The sequence below is a fragment of the Desmodus rotundus genome, chromosome 9 (genome assembly GCF_022682495.2).
Source record: "Desmodus rotundus isolate HL8 chromosome 9, HLdesRot8A.1, whole genome shotgun sequence".
Lineage (NCBI taxonomy): Eukaryota > Metazoa > Chordata > Mammalia > Chiroptera > Phyllostomidae > Desmodus > Desmodus rotundus.
The window spans coordinates 93,875,186-93,892,915 of record NC_071395.1 but is presented as its reverse complement, the minus strand read 5'-3'; the positions used below and the strand labels follow the sequence as shown (position 1 = coordinate 93,892,915).

Genomic DNA, 17,730 nt, shown 5'->3' with positions numbered 1-17,730 from the left:
AGCTTTGGTACTTAGTAGGCTAAAAAAAAAATGAACTAGTCCCAAGTTTACCATGTTAACTACATCACATAATTCTGTCTATTCTTTGAAGCATTTTACTGTTTTCTGACTTTAATAGTATATGTGTATTTGATTTTAAACACTTGCTTTCTCATATTTAGGCTTTTTTAAAAGATTAAAATTCAGTAAAGAGCTGCCGACATTTCCACAATTCACAGTTTTAATGTAAATATTATAAAATACATACAATAAAAAATAAAGAATGATATAAGATGATCTTAGAGAATAAAAAACCTTTCTCCCACCCTCCAATCTTCCAGTGTCACAACTACAAACACAATTCCTTTAAAATTCTGAAACAAGATTCTAACAAGACACAACACTTTGGTTCTTCTCTATTAGCTTGTTTTACATAGTCCAGAGATACATTAAGATATTAAGCCTCACTATTATTATAGAGGATTGAAACTCAGTTTAAGAAAATACAGTTAACACTGGATTGCCAAAAACCCCTTTTCTTCACATTTAGTATGTATATTCTTCCTCATTAATAGCTCGATCACACACATCCACTGCCTTTTGATCACCAGAATTTTATAGTCTTATCTTGCAAGTGTAGCACATACGTAACGAAACAGTTGGTAACCATATAGAGGCAGAGCACAAATAAGCCCCACAAGGTGCTGCTGTGCAATGTGTCTACCATCAGGTTGATTAGGCCAGTTGTTACATTTGACAGCAAGAAAAAAATCAACTGGTTTCTGTTTATAGCTGTGATTAAACAAAGACTGGGTTTCTTTCTTTCAGCTTCAGACACTAGAGTTTCTAAATGCTTTTTATTTGTAGCTGGAGACTGGATAAGTTTCCAAGAACATGGTACTACAGCCCCTTGAATTAGAAATTTGGCAAAACTCAAAATTATATCACCCATTAATAAACTACTGAGAAGGATTAGGCTAGAAGCAACTATCCAAATACAAAAGGCTAAATTGGCCATTCTTCGAGATACTTTTTCTACGTTTACCTGAACTATGTAAAGAGATACAAAGAGGCTAATAGCTGTGAGTAGAATACAACATGCTACTTTTGTCCAGTCTTTGACGTGTGATCTTTTTCTAAGCACATATGACCCTGTTTGCACACCAGCCATGTGTATTGCTACATACCCCAAGGTAGACATGATTCCTTCTCGGTTGGCATTGAAGAAACCAACCCTTGTGTCTCTGCCATCAGTACCATACAAAATCACCCTTTTCAATGGGGTGAAGTCAAGGGCTAGCTGGTATAATACAGTAATACTGACAGCCACAACCCAAGACTTATCTGGGGGGAAGAAAATCAAAAGCAGTGATGTTATCAATTTCACAACTATTAAGGTAAAGAAAAAGTTCCAGTGAACTCCATACTCAGTTATATGTTCCTGGTAGCCAATGGATTTTATGATGATTAATCGTCCCATTCCTAGGAAGACCAATGGCCAAACAGAGTACAATGACTTTGTAAAATAATAAAATTTGGACCCTTGCATACATTTTTTCCTAATCTCTGGACAAACCATTGCAGTCCCAAAAACGAAACCTCCTACTCCAAAATCCATTGCTCCTATGCCATAGAGCTCAGCTTTGGCAAATCTTCTGGGAAAAAGTGGGAAGTCCACAGCTAAAATGGCAACAGCAGTAAATGTGCTGTTAATTACACGGAAACAGGAGATGGCTGGAATGTATTCTGATTCTAGACTAATTTTTAAGAACTTTTCAAGGATTTTCTGGACAGGCATTCTGGCATAGCAAGTTCTCCGGCAGTATAGGTGGTAGAATAGCCCTGCCCCAAAGATAATTACGGCGATGTGCTCAAGGTAGATAAATGAAGACAAAATGGTCAGAGTGGTCACCAGGGGAACTATGAGGAAAACGAAGTCAATGAAGAACCGAGCTCTCCAGGTATGTGAAGAACGCGAGAGCTGCGAGAGAATGATCAGGAGCCCTCTGCACAGGATACAGAGCACAGGCACGCACAAGCCCTGGGTAACTTCTAGCACGCTGGTTCCATTGTGGTTACTGACAAAAGCTTCTTTCATCTGCTTTTGAGACATTTTTTCGTCTTCCTGTGGAAAGGAGAGCAAAGAAATGCATTTGTGGAAAACAATGTTCTTGTGGAATTGGCATATATATGTACCTGACTTAATTTTACTCTTACTCTTAGATTTTAGAGTAGCACCTAAGACTTGTGGGAAGGACTAGGGGAAGAAGCCTAACACTTAACACATTAGGATAAGAATGTCACACTAACAGCATGAAATTACAGGTTAAAAAGTTTTATTTTTAGGACATATAAAGCAGATACACAAAGAAAGTGCATTTGGGATATAAACCCTGAGAATGGAATCACCACCTCATAGAAACTCCTATTACAACACAGTATGTCATTAAGATTATGTAGTGAAAATTGAATACACATAAACTAATGACCTTTAAGTGAAACCTGAAAGATGGGAAGAGGGACAGGGGCAGAGAAGGTATCCAAGTACACGTTGGAGTTGGGGCCTTGGTTTCTGTTCAGAGACCCTGAAACTACTGCCTCTGGTACAATTTGAGTCCTGCGGTGACCTCCCGAGCCCCAGGCTGCTTCTTACATTTACAAAGAGCCAAATTTCATGTTAGGTGTAGGTAGGAAGAATGGATGCGAATGGCGGGGGGGAGGGGGGAGTGTATAGCGCATACTAGTGTTAGTTGTTAATTTCAAAGGATATAAAACGCCTCTCTGCCACATATCAATGCCTGGAAAGCGGCACACACGAAAAACACATCTGTCGACCGAACACGAAGTACGTTGAACAAATGAATGTATGGATGACCTGTCTGGGCCAAGGAACAATACTTCACGGTAACAAATAGATCGGCTGGCCTTTTAATAAAAGCCCTTTTCCACCACCGCGTCAGCGCCTTATACCTCCCATGCACTGGCTGGTCTCTGCGCCCTTCGGCACAGAGCACTTTGCGTTGGTCGGGCCGCCAAGCGGCCCCGCCGCCCAGCTTACACCGCACCCGCCGGGCGACTAGGCAGCAAGCAGCTTCCGCCTCCCGAGAGGCGCTTCCGGCCAACGCGGGGCGGCCTGCGCTTCCGGCCGGCGGGTTCCGCGCCTACGCGACCCTGGGCGGTGCTGGTTTCCCACGCCCCGCCGGCTCCCCACGCCATCTCTAGCATGGGGTTGCGCAGCCCAGGTCCTCCCGGCTCGTGGCTGTGGGCCGGCCCATCAGAGGAGCCAGGAGTGGAAAAGGCGCCTCACGCGCGGTACCACTGCTCAGACCCCAGGACGAGGCCTATCAGAGGGATGGGGTCAGAGAGCCCGGAGCGAGATTCGGCCCAGGAGGCCCCTACTGAGAGACTCCACAGCCCAGTAAATGGCTCAGGAGACACTGCCTTCCGCGCCTCTCCCACCAGAATACCGGGGGCCTCCCTTGCACTCCCACCTTACCCCAGGCTCTCAAAGTTTTGTCCCCCGTGGAGCCCACAACTCGGGAACCCCGCATCCCAGGCGGACCACGTGCGCCGCGCGCCGGGTACGCAGGCACCGCCCTGGGGGAGGAGCCGGCCAGTCCCCGCCACTTAGCTTAGAGCGGGGCGGCGGGGTGCGAGCCCGCAGTCTGGGCTTTCTCTCCCCGGGTCGTTCCTGCCCCTCCTCTTCCCTCCGCTCCACGGGCTCTTCCCGCCGCCCCACCCGGACTGCCCGCCTTTCCAGCGGGGGCCTCACGCTCGGCGGCTCTGGCCGTGGGATCGGTGAGTGCCACCCCCAGCCCCGGTCCGAAGCCCTTCAGTGACCCCGAAGGGGCAGCGGAGGCCGGTTTGCCTCCGGAGCGCTGGGGGAAAAGGGGGCATTTTCCCTGCCCTTTCTCTTCTTTTTTTTTTTGGATCCTCTCGTATCCCAGGACGAGGTAGCCTGGCTCCCGGCCCTTACCAGGACCTTTCATGAACCAGGACCTTTCATGCTCACCCTCCACCTTTCCACCTTGCCTGCAGCTGGCGACCCGCAGTGGGGGGAAAGTCCCAGTTGGCAGGCTGGATCCCAGCCGCTGGTCCTCTCCTGGCCCTACCGAGGGGTCAGTGAGGGGGCGGCTGGCTCCGGGAGGCGTCGGGGAAGCCGCGCCCTTGGCTGGGGTCACGTCCACCTTCCCGGGAAGGACATACTCTCCCCGTGCCAGGTGCTTCAAGGAGCGGCATCCCAGCCCTGGTCCCGGCGGGCACTTCACCAACACCCGGGGTCCCCGGTTCCCGCCCGGAACCTCTGGACGGAGTCGGCTAGGCTTACCTAGACCCTTACCCGGCTCTTCTGGTCTTCCCTCCCACTGTCCTCCGAGCGGAGAAAGAACCCGAGGCTGGGGAGGAGGAGGAGCTGGTGATCAGGTTGGCACTTGTCTTGCTTTGACTTGGTGTTTCTATTCATTACCTGCTCCCTCCTGCCCACAGTGGTCACACCCTTTCCAGAACTCCTCGGCTGGTAACCGGGAAGCCGACTGGGAGCAAGAGCTGGGAGGACTGGAGAAAACCCGCTCTAACCTGACTTGACTCTGACGTTTCATGTTATAACCAACATTGGCAAGCAGCTCTCACAGGTACTATTAGCCGATTTGATCGTGAACTCTGCCCTGTGAGGTCTGGATATTAGTGTTCCTTTTTGCAGACGGCAGGGGTTTGGGGTGGGGCTGCATATCTTCTGGGTCAGTGTTGAGCGGAGGATGAAGACACTGGGAGACAGAGAAGCCTGGTCCTCCGTCCTCTCCACTGGACAGAAACATCCTATTTTGGGACAGCCAGTAGTTGCTGGGGTGGGAGGCTGAAGACAACTAGATGCTCCAGGATGAGAAAGCGCAGCTAAGTTGTTCACAGGTAAGTCACATCACCTTCCTGGCCCACTTTGATTCCTCATCTTGCAAATGGAGGTAGTGAAATCTACCTCACAAGGAGTCGCTGTGAAGGTTGAAAATGAGGAAATAAAGCTTAAGGAGCTCTAGTGATCTACATCCAAGGGGGCATGAGCTTTGGGTTCTAACCTCACAACCTCTAGCGCTTCGTCTCTGGTCCTCTCTCAGAGAAGCTTCCAGTTGAGGGAGTTTTGTTCTTGAGTTTTCCAGAGCCCTTTGCATAGCAGTCCCGTGGACAAGATACAGTCAGCGTTCAGGGTGAATGTGTCCGACACAGTCCTGATTCCCTTCTCTGCCCGAATTGTTCATTTTTCATGTTCCATGAAAGTTCCTATTCCTCCTGGCTGGTGTAGCTCAGTGATTGAGCACAGGCCTGTGAACCAAAGGGTGGCAGTTCGATTCCCAGTCAGGGAACACACCTGGGTTGCAGGCCAGGTCCCTAGCAGGGGGAGCGTGAGAGGCAACCACACATTGATGTTTCTCTCCCTCTTTCTAAAAATAAATAAATAAATAAATAAAACTCTTGGGAAAAAAAGAAAGTAAGTTCCTATTCCTAAGTTGTTTCAAAGACTAGATGTATTTAGAGCCTCAAGAAAGTCTCAAGAACGTCACCTGGCTGGTGTGGCTCAGTGGATTGAGTGCCAGCCTGTGAACCAAAAGATCACCGGTTTGATTCCCAGTCAGGGCACATGCCTGGGTTGTGGGTCAGGTCCCCAGTTGGGGGCATGCGAGATGTATCTCTCACACATCGATGTTTCTCTCCCTCTCTTTTTCCCTTCCTTTCCTTTTCTCTAAAAATAAATTTTAAAAACTCTTTTTAAAAAATGTTTAAAAAAAAGAAAGTCTCCACCAAGATTAATCCACAGCAGGCACCACTCATTCTCACCTCGCCTTGCTGGGGCAGCCTGTGGCCTGGGAAATTCTGAGCCTGGGGGTCCGTTACAGTTTTTCAGAGATTGGCCTATACCCAGCCTCACAACACCCCCTCTCTCAGATGGATTCCCTTCCTCTGAAATTCTCATCTTAAAGTTGACACCGGAGTGTTCCACCTGCTCAGTGCCCCCAAGTATTGTTAATTGTACTAACAATATTCCCCTCTGAGTGAATATTCAGATTTGTACTTTGTGCGGTGCTTTCAATCCACGACCTCATTGACTTTCACAGCGACTCCATGTGAGGTAGATTTTACTACCTACATTTGCAAGATGAGGAATCAAACTGGGCCAGGAAGGTGATGTGACTTACCTGTAAAAGACTGAGCTGCGCTTTCTCTTCCTGGAGCATCTAGTTGTCTTCAGCCTTCCACCCCAGCAACTACTGGCTGTCCCAAAATAGGATGTTTCTGTCCAGTGGAGAGGACGGAGCACCAGGCTTCTCTGTCTCCCAGTGTCTTCATTCTCAGCATCACACCGACCCAGATTTGCAACCCCACCCCAAACCCCTGCAGTAAAACTAGCCCTGGAGGAGCCCAGGGAGCCTCCAGGAGCTCTTGTAAAAGTTTCCGCTGTTCCCTAATTGGCAGGAAACAGGAAAGACTCTCCCTGTCTGCCCAGTCTCTCTCTGGTTCTCATTTCGGTCTCTCTGTTTAGTGACAGGAGCAGGAGTGAGTCACCTGGAGAAGCCCTCACCTATGTGTGGCCCTTGTCTTCTCTCTCATGCCATAGGCTCTGGAGTGACTCATCTGAGATTCCTCCAGAACTGAGCCCTCTGCCGGACCCATGTCCCAGTTTGTGTCCTCATGACTAGGTGGATAGCACCCCTCGTGCCTGCGACCCAGAACCCTGGCTGACCGCACTGAAGGAGGATGCTCCAGCAGGTAAAACCTCTCCCTCCGATAAGCCAGGCCCTAAAGCGCCTAAAGCACCTTCCCATCTTCCCCTTTTCTGAATGAGGTTTCAGTGCCCTGATGGGAAGGTAGGAAAAGACCTCTAAAGGTTTTTCTTCTTTCCTCTCTTCAGATAGTCATTCCAGTGCCTTTCACTGGTTGTAAAGAGGCTCTTCCTGATACCTAATTTGAATTCCTCCTGTTGTCATTTTTAGCTCTTTTCCCTGGGGCGGTTAAGGGAATTCTGCGGGCACTTTTGATGACCCTAGGAGCCTGAACCAGGGAGGAAGTCCAGAGAGACTCGCTGCAAGCCCCGAGGCACAGTGGAAGCCTGGGGCTTCCCAGAGGAGGTGAAGCTGAGAGATGTCCTTGACAATGTCTGCTTGAAGCTGAGCCTTAAAGAATAAGCAGGAATTAGCCAAGTAGGGAAAGAAAATAAATAAGCAGCCCAGACAAAGAGGTCGGTCTGCAAAAATGTGGGAGAAGATGACCAACATGGAAATATAGAAGGATTCTGATGAATGCATCGCAGGGCGCATGAGGGGTAGCTGTTGGGACACAAAACCGGCCGGATTCCACCTCACCCTTCACTGTGGAGCCTCATCTGACACTCAGAGCATCCTTCACATGCAGCTCCTGGTCCAGAGGGAATGCCAGTAGATAATTGCTGGATTTTTATTTACTAAGTGGTGCCAGGCACTGGACTGAGGAAGATGTTTCAGATGACATCTGCCCTCCAGAAGCTCATGGTCTGTCTAATGGAGTCCTAGTCAGGGAAGTGCCTGAGACTCAGCACGACAGCCGAGTGTGGGGCCAGCCAGCCTTAAGGGAGCCACGGTAGACGCTGCCCCTTGACCTTCTCCCAGCCTTTTGGCTCATGAAATAGGCTTGAAGGCTGGAGAGAAGCAGGCAGGACAGTTGTCTTCTCTGAACCCTTTATGGTTTGTAGAATTCATTACAATCATAGTAGCAGCTACTCTGCATTGAGCCCTTGCTGTGTGGTAGGCACTATGGGAAGGAGTTTACACGTACAATTTTGTTTAGTTCTCGAGAAAGATATACTATACACAGTGCTATCATGTCCTTATTTTGGGTATAAGGCTAGAGATACTAAGTGACTTATTCAAGGTCACATTCATTATAAGCAATGCGGAAAATATGGATAAGCAAAGAGAACATTAAAATTACCCATAATTATACTACAGAGATAACCAACATTTTAGAGAATATCCTAGGTTTTTTTCCACCTAAATATATTTTTTTAAAACATTTAAAGGTATCACATTTTTGTGACCTTTATTCCATTGTAAGGATGTACTATGTACGATCTACTATTTGGAAATTCAGGTTGGTTTCAGTTTTTACAGTTGCAAATGGCTCATATATATACTGAGCATTCTTATGGCCTTTTATATAGGATTACTTTCTACAAACAGAATTGCAGGCTCAAGGGACATAAGTAGGTTTAAGGCCCTTGATACATTATTGCCCAATTAGAAGAAGTGCTTTTAAAAGAATAACACTAGCTAATTTGGGGCTGGGGGGGGGTGTATATACCTGGTGCCTTTTTAAAATACTTCATGTGCTTATTAGCATCTATGAGGTGGGTGCTACCACCGTTCTCATTTTACAGATGAGAATCGAGGCGCAAAGAGATAAAGAAATTTACATAAGATTATGCAGCGAGTAAATGGTGGAACCAGCATTCAAACCCAGGGATCAGAGCTGTTCGTAAACTGTGGCTGGGTGTATGAGTGAGTTTCACCCCTAAAGCGGGGGGATTTACATGGACCCAGCCATGCTCTGACCTCAGCACTTATTCAGGAGGCCAGGACTCTGCCTTGTGCATCAGGGTGGGCCCAAGTCCAGAGCAGAGGCAACATCTTTGGAAAGAAACTTGTTACTGGGTCTCTCAGATGACACCTGCCACCTGGGCTTCAGGAGTTTGAGCTTATAGGGTTCACTAGTGTCACTGGAAACCACACGTCTTATCACAGACCCCTTCCTCCGAAAGCAGATTTCAGCCAGGTTACTGTGCTCACCTACTCCCCACCCGACCTTCCTACAGCCCCAGGGAGACGAGAGGTTAAATGGGGAGAAGAAACACGTGGGAAGTGTTGGCATCACGCATGGCCAAGGGAGAAAGAGAAAGGGCCTGTTCTTCGAGCCCATTCTTGACCTCATCTGACTTCTGAGCCCCTGTAGTAGACCCAGGGCAGAGGGAACTAATTGTGTGATTAGCCAGACTAAATTTAAGCCCTAAGAGGCAGGTATTGAAGGTATGAGGCTACCTACCTCACAGCTAATTTTTCATGTCAAGTTGAATGTTTTTTTTTTTTAAAAAAGGCCCCAAACATGGTTCTTTTCCTTTGCGATACTCCTATAGCTGGCCCCCCACCACAGCCCCCACCCCTGCTAGACCCAGTAAGACTAGCAGCTGGCCAGCCTGGAAGCTGGAGCTCACGGCATAGGAGAGGGAATAGCTTTTATTGATTTACCATGTACTGTGTGTTAAGGACTGCGCGCTTTGTATGACACTTCTTATTTTTCTTCCCAATAACTCTGTGAACTGGTTTTATTTTCTTTTATTTACAAATAAACTGTGGCTCAGAGAGGTTAAGTAAGTTACCCAGGCTCACACACCTAAGAAGTGGCAAAACTGAAATTTGAACCCAACCAGACTGTGATACTAGAGGCCAGTTTTCTTGCCACTGTACAGGCCTCCACCCCTCCAGCGCTGCCACCTGGTCTGGGTTCCAGCTCTCCTGGCCCTGTTATTCCCTCCCAGGTGAATGGCCATGGTTCAGGCCCTGATGCCCATGGCAGAGAAGACCTGCAGGAGTTCCTGGGCCAGGAGGCCCCATTGCACCTGCTGGATGACCTCACCAAGGTGAATCCTGTGACACTGGAGACAGGTATGGGCCTCCCTTTCTTCGCAAGTGCCGTCTCCAAGAGGGAGGAGGTCTGGTGTGGGCATTCGGCACAGCTTCCCCCGGCCAGACCAAGGCAGGCAGGACTCCTGACCTGGAGCCAGATGAGCTGCTTCAGACCTTGCCTGGCAGCTGCACCTGGGCTCCCCAGCACAGACTCTGCTCCAGATTTGGCACTCATCTTAATTAGATCTTGTACCTATTCATCAGGGAGCTGCTGGGATTGAATGGCTCTTGGCTAATTGCAGAGAGAGCCCTGTTAGGCGGATGTCTGTGTGTGCTCGTGTCTACATTTGAGGCAGAGTTTGCTAAAAGCACCTCTGCCTCAGTCCTGAGGTGTTTGCAGGCCCGGTACATGGCAGACACCTTCTACACCAATGCTGGCTGCACCCTGGTGGCTCTGAACCCGTTCAAGCCCATCCCTCAGCTCTACTCACCAGAGCTAATGCAAGAGTACCATGCTGCTCCTCAGCCCCAGGTAAGACTCAGCCACTTCACGGGCCTCAGGGCTCCCCTCCCTCCCCTTAGGCCTCCTTTCAGCGCCCCTGTCCTCGTCCATCTATTCACCAGCCATGCAGTCATTTCAAATCTGCTGATGCCTCGGCGCCGCCCACCAGGAGCTCAGGGGAGTTGGGACACGTGACAGTGTGCACACTGGATGATGAACACTTGTTTATTGAGTCTGGATCATAAAACAGACATAGGGCAAAGTTTTCTTGTGTGTGAATTTATTAATAGGAAAGGATTTACAAAGGTCTATTTGTACACCACCATTTAGGAAAAAGATAAAATTACACGCGATAAGGATTGCCCTAGAAAATTCAGCACCAGTTCATCTTTACCGAGAGGAATAAATTCGTATGGGGATAGGGTGGGGCAGCGCAGGTGGAGAACAGACGAGTTGGTGTTAAAGTGCACTGTGTTTGGGAAGAGGCGAGAGCGGACTTGCTGGCAGGAAGGGGCTGCGGGGGAGAGGCGGTGGATGAGGTCGGAAGACAGACGAAGGTCCCAGGCTGGTGGTGAGGGGTCTGAGGCCTCCCAGCAGGCAGAGGGTGTGCACAAAGCTGCTTTGTCAGGAGTGCAGGTGGGACTGAGAGGAGCCCACTGTGGGGATAATTTCCCCGGAGGTTGGGGGAGTTGTGTTGAAGAAGGCGAGATAGGAGGCAGGGAGAACAGCTGGAGACTTTGTAAATAGTCCAGGTGAGAAGTGACTGGGGCAAGAACAGAAAGAGAGAGGGACAGCTCTGACACCATCTAGAGCTGTGCCTTCTCTCTTCAGGAAGCTCTGGGTAGGTGGCCATCGTGGGTGGGCAGTGCTGGGCGGGCTAGGCATTGTGCAGGCACGCTGGCCTCCAAAAACTCCTGTGTGGTTGTGTCCAAGTGGAATCCTTGTGAAGTCTGCCTGGGAGCCAGTATATCATACTCTCTCTGCGTCCTTAAGTGCAAAAGCCATGTCACAGTCCCCTCTGTTTCCCCAGTGCCCACCTGGATACTTAGCACCTTGAAGACAGTTAATATTCGGTGGTGAGGAGGAGAGCAGTGGCTTGGGGTGCAATCAAGTAGCTGCATTTACTTGCTGAGTGGCCTTGGGAAGGTTATTTAACCCCCTGAACCTCAGATTTCTCATCTATGAAATAGGGTTAGCTATCCAACTAATGCAGACTTCTTTGGCAGTAACTTGAAAGAAAGTTCTTTGCAAACTGCAAAGTACAGTAACAAATACTAAAGAGCAGAACAAGACTATGAAGATAAATTGGGGGCCCAGACTGGTGTGGCTCAGTGGTTTGGGCAGGTTGCTAGTTCAATTCCCAGTCAGGGCACATACCTGGGTTGTGAGCCAGGTCCCCAGTTGGGGACGTGTGAGAAGCAACCAACCGATGTTCCCTTGCACATTGCTGTTTCTCTTCCTCACTTTTCCCCTCTCACCCCCCAAATTAAATAAAATCTAAAAAAGAAAGATAAAATGGGAGAAAAAAATAAAATTATTCTTAAAAAAAAAGGTAAAACGGGAGGATACAGAGTTCGAGGCTAGCACTGCCTCCAGACTGAGAGAAGGTGAGTGGGTAAAGCCACCACGGGGGCCCACAATGGGGCCTGACATGGTACAGCCAGGAAGTTGTTGCAGGGGAAGCCTCTTAGCCCCGCTATTGGCAGGCTCCTCATCTCAGCCATCATTGGATCAGCCGTTCCTTGAAGACAGGCATTCTCTCACATGACCTTTCACCCCTCGACGTTTCAGAAACTGAAGCCCCACATCTTCACTGTGGGTGAACAGACCTACAGGAATGTCAAGAGCCTGATGGAGCCTGTCAACCAGTCTATCATTGTCAGCGGAGAGAGTGGTGCTGGAAAGGTAGGAGAACCTATTCCCCACCTGTCAACTTCACGACTGTCTGGATGGGCAGAGGTGGGGTCGTTCCCCATGGAGCCCATTGCTGCCATGTCACTCCCAGACAGGCTGGCTTAATTGGGGAGTCGGTGCGTAGTGGCGGGCAAGCCGGAAAGGAAATCAGGAGGCAGGACTCTAAGCCAGGCTCTTCCACCAGCTCTGATGTAACTCCGGGTGTGACCCCTCCCCCCATGCCTTCATTTTCTCATCGTGGGTCTCTCCCAGCTCTGACACTGATGGACACAAGTCAGCTGTTGGGGACTCCAGCGTAGTGGTTCGGGGAGCATCCGAAAGGGATTTAGCTTCTGCACACCTTGGTTCTTTCTCCTCTAAAGTAGCAAGGAGGGAAGACAACATCTAACTCGTGGGACTTCTGTGAGAGTTCCGTGAGCCAGTGCACATAGACACGAAAGGGAGCTGGGGGCCTCGTGGGAAAGGGGTTATGGAGTAGCCCACCTGCGTCCTCTGCGTTGCCCAGGAGGGCAGGGGTAGTGCCTTGGGCCAGAAGCTCCTGGTGTGATCATGTGGCTCCCTGGGTGGCAGAACCACAACAGGTGAGACCGAAGGTTGCACAAGGATGGGTGAGGAGTTGCACAGCTGGTCGAGGAGGCTGCTAGCCCAGGCCTCGCTACCTCCTTGCCGAGTCTCACCGAGCCACCCCACCCTTTCCACAAAACTCACCTTCACAGGGGATTCTGTGGACCATGAACCCCCACTGTCTACCCTCACACACGAGAAAATTGCTGAGCTCAAGAGCACCTATGAGATTCTAGGCCCCGGCTCGCCACTGAGGAGTGGAGGCTGGGGTGGGGGCGTTGCAGCTCTTAGTCCACTGAGAAAGACAGACAAGGAAACAGATGAAGACAGTAAGCTATAGGGATGAGGACTTGGACTTGGGTGAGGAGGGGATCTTCAGAGCTATATCAAGGTGGCCAGTGCAGTGGCAGATGTCCAGCTCCTGTGCAAAGCCCATGGTCCCTCTGGGGAGCTGAGGCTGACTTGGCTCTAGACGCATGCCACCAGAGCGCAGTAACCCATTATTGAGCCGCCACTGTGGTCAAGGCCTGGGCCTGGTATGCTTTTTAAACTTATTTTTAACAACTAGCATAGTTGCACAGTTCAAAAATAAGCAATACTACAAGGCTTACAAAGAAAAACAGCAACCCTGCCCCATACCTCTCAACCCTCTCTGGCTACTTTCACATGTTTTTATCATACTTCTAAATGGCATGCTTATATTGTTAGTCACTGATTTTTTTTCAGTTTTGGAACTAATCTTTTCCTACTTTGATGAGGATTTAGTCCACAGGTGGCAAACACAAGGCCCACAGGCCAAATCCAGCCCTCCACCTTGTTTTATCCGGCCTGGCACCTTGTTTCTGCCTGGCGGCAGCACCAACCACTCACTTAACTGTTAAGGAGTAGTTATATTTAGACAGGCCTAAAATTACATTCAGCCCTTTGAAAGCAACTGCCAGGCCGATGTGGCCCCCGGTGAAAATGAGTTTGACACCCCTGATTAGTCCTATTTCCCTACCCCCAAAACCCATAGGTAGTTTTATCATGGTTTCTAATTAACTTAATATGCAGTGTCTGTATTATAATAATGTATATATTGTTCACAGCATTTTTTACTTTCCCTCAATAAAGTGAGGGAAAGTAATAAAAAATATCCCCCCGTTTTTTTCACTGATTTAGTTTCTGTATGTCTATTACTAAGTTATTACGAAATTTCTTACCAGAGCTTTTCCAGCCTCGTCAACCTGCAAGTACATCAGGCTGTTTTTTTTTCCTTCTCGATGCCCTTCCTAGAGCTCTCTGATTTGCTCCCCCTGCACTGGTGGCTGGCTAGGTCTCCTGCCTCGCAGCTCTCCCCCGGCAAGCTCTCTGCCTCCCTCTGGGGGTCTAGAGTGGCCTCTGTGCCACGGTGAATCCCCTGCTGCTGGAATCCATGGCTTCCCTCCTTCCTTACTGCCTTATTTTTATGAGAACATTCTTTAGTAGCGTCCTGAAAAAAGTGGTTCAGTGGAGGACAAATGTTTGAGTTGTTGCACATCTGAAAATGTTTATTCTGCCTCAGATTGGATATGTTGGCTGGGTTTTACAATTTCAGGTTAGGAATCGTTTTCTTTTCAAATTTAGAAGGTTTTTTTTTCCTTATATATTCTTTGGAGTGTTACTTTGGAGAATCCCGATCCATAAATGGTGATTTGTTTTGTTCTTTACAAAAGCTTTTAGGGTCTTCTCTTTCATCCTAGGTATTAGAACTCACAGTAGTGTTATCTCGGCGTGGTCTTTTTTTACTTTCTATGCTGGATACTTTATGTTGGTCTTTTTAATAGGAATTCATGTTTTTTGTTTGGGGAAATATTTTTGTAGTATATCTAATAATTTACTCCTCTCTATTAGTAAATTTGATTGTGTAATATTCTTCTTTTTCTCACCTATTCTTCCATCTCTTAACATGTTATTCTATCTTCTGAAAGATATTCTCTACTTTACCTTTCTAATTTTTTTCTTTTTCAAAATACCTGTTAAGTCTTTTGAATTCTGAATTTTAACTCTGAGAACGCTTTCCTGTTCTCTGAATGTTATTTTCCCCTAGGATCTTGGTCTCACGTCATACGTTTAACATCTTCACCTCTCATCGAGGATATGTCGTGAGTTTCACTTGTCTTCTTGCAGTGACTGTTTCCTTCTTGTTCCTTTTTCTCCGTTTCTTGTCATATTTGTCATTCATGTAAAAGAAGTTTATCAAGTAGTTAATGATCCTCGAATTTCTGTTCAAACTTCAGAATAAAGCATGAAGCACCCGACTAGAATCTCTCTGTTCATGAACAGGAGGCCTCACTGCAGACAGCTTTCTAAACTGGTGGGAACATGGATATTTATAATTTTTCTCCTGAGCCTGTGTCTGTCTCCAGAAAAGATTTTTCTAATATCTTCATCAGAGAAATGGCAACTATAAAGAGTTCAAAGGAAATGATAAAAATGTGACACATGATGAATAGTTTCTTTATGCTTATCAGCAGATAATGCAAAGGAATACACTAGTGAACTTGACAGGTCAACAGAAATAATCCAATTAAAAAACCAAACGGCACATCAACGAGCTGTGATACAATGTCAGGTAGTTTACCATACTTGTAATTGGTGACTCGGGGGAAGAGGACATGAGTCAGAATTCCTTACAAACTTGACAAAAGGTGGCAGGCGCAGGTCCTAGAAGTTCAGGAGACACTAAGTGGGACGAAAGAAAGGAATCACATCCGGACATGCTATAGTCAAATTGCTGCAGACCAAACATAAGGAGAAAATTTAAAGGAAGCCAGGAAGGTAAACATGACATAAAGAGGAACAAAGAGTGACGACAGGCATCTTCTCAAAAACTGCAAGCCCAAAGGTAATAGAATGACATCTTCAAAAGTGATGAAAGTAAGTACCCGCCAATGTAGAATTCTATTACTTGCAAAACTATCTTTCAAAAATGAAAGTGAAACAAAGACTTTGTCAGGCAAATAAGTTGAGGAAGTTCGTTGCTGGCAGATCTGTACTACATGAAATATTAAAGGAAGTTCTTCATATTTCAAAAGAATATGAAACCAGGTGACAATGGATTGATACAATAAAGAGCATTGGAGATGTAACATCTCATTATTTTCTCTTTAAATAAATTACTCTAAGGCAAAAATAGCAACAGTTTATTGTGGAGATACAGTGGAATAGTAAAAGTACTAAATTTGGTGGTAAGCAGTAAAAGAAGAAAAAAAATAACAAAGATCACATAGAACAAATTGAAAAAAAATAAGATGGTGGATTGAAACCCAACCATCATGATTATTAAATTAAATGTAATGGACTGAACATTCCAGTTAAAAGACAGTGAATGTCAGACTGGATGTTTCTGAAGCAGGACTCAAATTGTATGATTTCTGCAAGAAATCCAATGTAATTATAAAGACATAGATTCAAAGTAAAAATATGAAAAGATGCACCATTCCAACAGTAATCGAAGGAAAGCTACAGTAGTCATATTAATATGGAACAAAACAGATTTTAAAACAAGGAATGTGACTAAGGGTGAGACATTTCATAATGATAAATTGGTGAATTCATCAATGAGAGAAAATAACATACAGCATTTCTGAACCACAAAGCAAATCTCAGTTTGAAAAGATTAAAATCATACAAACTATGTGCTCTGTCCTGAGTAGAATTGAACTAGAAATAAAAACAAATACACCTGGAAAATCCCAAAGCATTTGGAAATTAAAGCATCCTTTGAAATGTACTATGGGTCAAAGATGAAATCACAGGGATATTAGAAAATAAACTGAATGAAAATGAAAGCACAGCATGAAAAATTATCTTTTTAAAAATAGCAGTACCTAGAGGGAAATTTGAAGCATTAAATGCTTATTTTAGAAAAGAATAAGCTCAAATCAATGATCTGAGCTTCTACCTTAAGAAACTAGGCAGGGAAAGACCCTTAAATAAGGCAGACCCACAGTACACAAAGAAGAAATTAAAGTGAAAAAATCAATAAAATAGAAAACAAAAATAGGGAAAATAAGTCAAATCAAAAGCTATTTTTTGAAAAGATTAATAACATAGATAACCCTCTAGTCAAACTTAAAGACAGAAAAAGAAATTGCCAGTGTCAGAAATAAAAGGACTGACATCATAGATACCAATCTGTAAATAAAGATCTTACGGACTGATAAAGAGATTGTGATGAACAACTTTATTCCAATAAATTCTACAATTTAGATAAAATAGAGGAATATTTTGAAATACACAAACTGTGGGAGCTCATACACACAAAAAAGACATGACCGAATGGTCTATATTTATAAAATAAATTGAAGTCATAGTTTAAAACCTTTCCACAGTGGCTTCACTTGTAAATTCTACCAAATATTTAAGGAAATAATATCACTAATTCTACACAGTTCTTTCAGAAAATAGGAAAGGGGGGGAACATCTCCCACCTCATAAACTTAAAGAGAATTTACAAAAAAAACTACAACTGAAATGTCGTAGTGAGGTATAGAGGGTTTAGCAAGGTGAGAGGTACAGGCTCAATATATAAAAACCAGTTGGCCCTGCCAGGGGGCTCATGGATTACAGGTTTGATCCTGGTCGGGAACACACGGGAGGCAACCAATCAGAGTGTGTGTGTGTGTGTGTGTGTGTGTGTGTGTGTGTGTGTGTGTGTGTCGCTTATCAATGAACATATCCTAGAATTAAGGTTTCTTTTTTAATTGTATTTATTTCTATGTCCTACCAACAAACAAATGGAAATTAAAATGAAAATATATCTCATTTTAGCTGATTGAAAACAAAACAGAATTTTATCATTAGATTGGGTGTAAATCAGAGCCCCATCATTTACTAGATACGTGATCTTCGATAAAACTTAAAACCTCCCTATGGCTCAGTTTCATCATTTTGAAAACAGGTGTAATTGCACCTGCATCTATAGGATTGGGGGTAAAAGCATGGGAAGTCTCCGTAGCTTGGAGTAATCAATTAGCTGTGAGTCCTCAGAGACACAGTAGCATGCTGAGGTCAGGGTTGGTTGTCGCATCTCTGCCCCAGGCTGCCTCCTTTCTTAAATGTATTCTCTGGAGCTAGGAGAAGCAGAAGTAAGCACCCTGCCCCCAT

At 46.2% G+C, this 17,730-nt stretch overlaps 2 protein-coding genes across 11 annotated transcripts in view; one reads left to right on the top strand and one right to left on the bottom strand.

Moving 5' to 3' along the window:
* Positions 1 to 202: 202 nt before the first annotated feature.
* Positions 203 to 4,453, bottom strand: PIGW (phosphatidylinositol glycan anchor biosynthesis class W). Of its 6 annotated transcripts, none has more exons than XM_045182167.2 (2): positions 4,319 to 4,453; positions 203 to 2,104 (listed from the first exon to the last, which is right to left on the bottom strand). In XM_045182167.2, exons 1-2 carry the CDS (start codon positions 4,439 to 4,441, stop codon positions 584 to 586), a joined length of 1,644 nt encoding a protein of 547 aa, XP_045038102.2. In that variant the 5' UTR covers positions 4,442 to 4,453; the 3' UTR covers positions 203 to 583. The 6 variants fall into 6 exon arrangements, with proteins under 6 accessions (XP_045038102.2, XP_045038103.2, XP_024428894.2 ...); XM_045182168.2 differs by having other exon boundaries at positions 4,307 to 4,445; XM_024573126.3 differs by lacking the exon at positions 4,319 to 4,453 and adding an exon at positions 3,476 to 3,575.
* The window catches only part of MYO19 (myosin XIX), a 31,012-nt gene continuing 16,900 nt past the window's right edge, over positions 3,619 to 17,730 (top strand). For 2 of the 5 annotated variants that reach the window (XM_024573123.3, XM_053930763.1), the window contains exons 1-6: positions 3,619 to 3,777; positions 4,465 to 4,610; positions 6,584 to 6,735; positions 9,533 to 9,659; positions 10,004 to 10,152; positions 11,914 to 12,027. In XM_024573123.3, the coding sequence (XP_024428891.2) occupies positions 6,724 to 6,735; positions 9,533 to 9,659; positions 10,004 to 10,152; positions 11,914 to 12,027 (402 nt within the window). In that variant the 5' untranslated portion in view covers positions 3,619 to 3,777; positions 4,465 to 4,610; positions 6,584 to 6,723. Of the gene's footprint in view, positions 3,778 to 3,926; positions 4,200 to 4,464; positions 4,611 to 6,508; positions 6,736 to 9,532; positions 9,660 to 10,003; positions 10,153 to 11,913; positions 12,028 to 17,730 lie in introns of all 5 variants that reach the window. The other 3 variants (XM_071219348.1, XM_053930765.1, XM_053930764.1) reach the window with 3 other exon arrangements.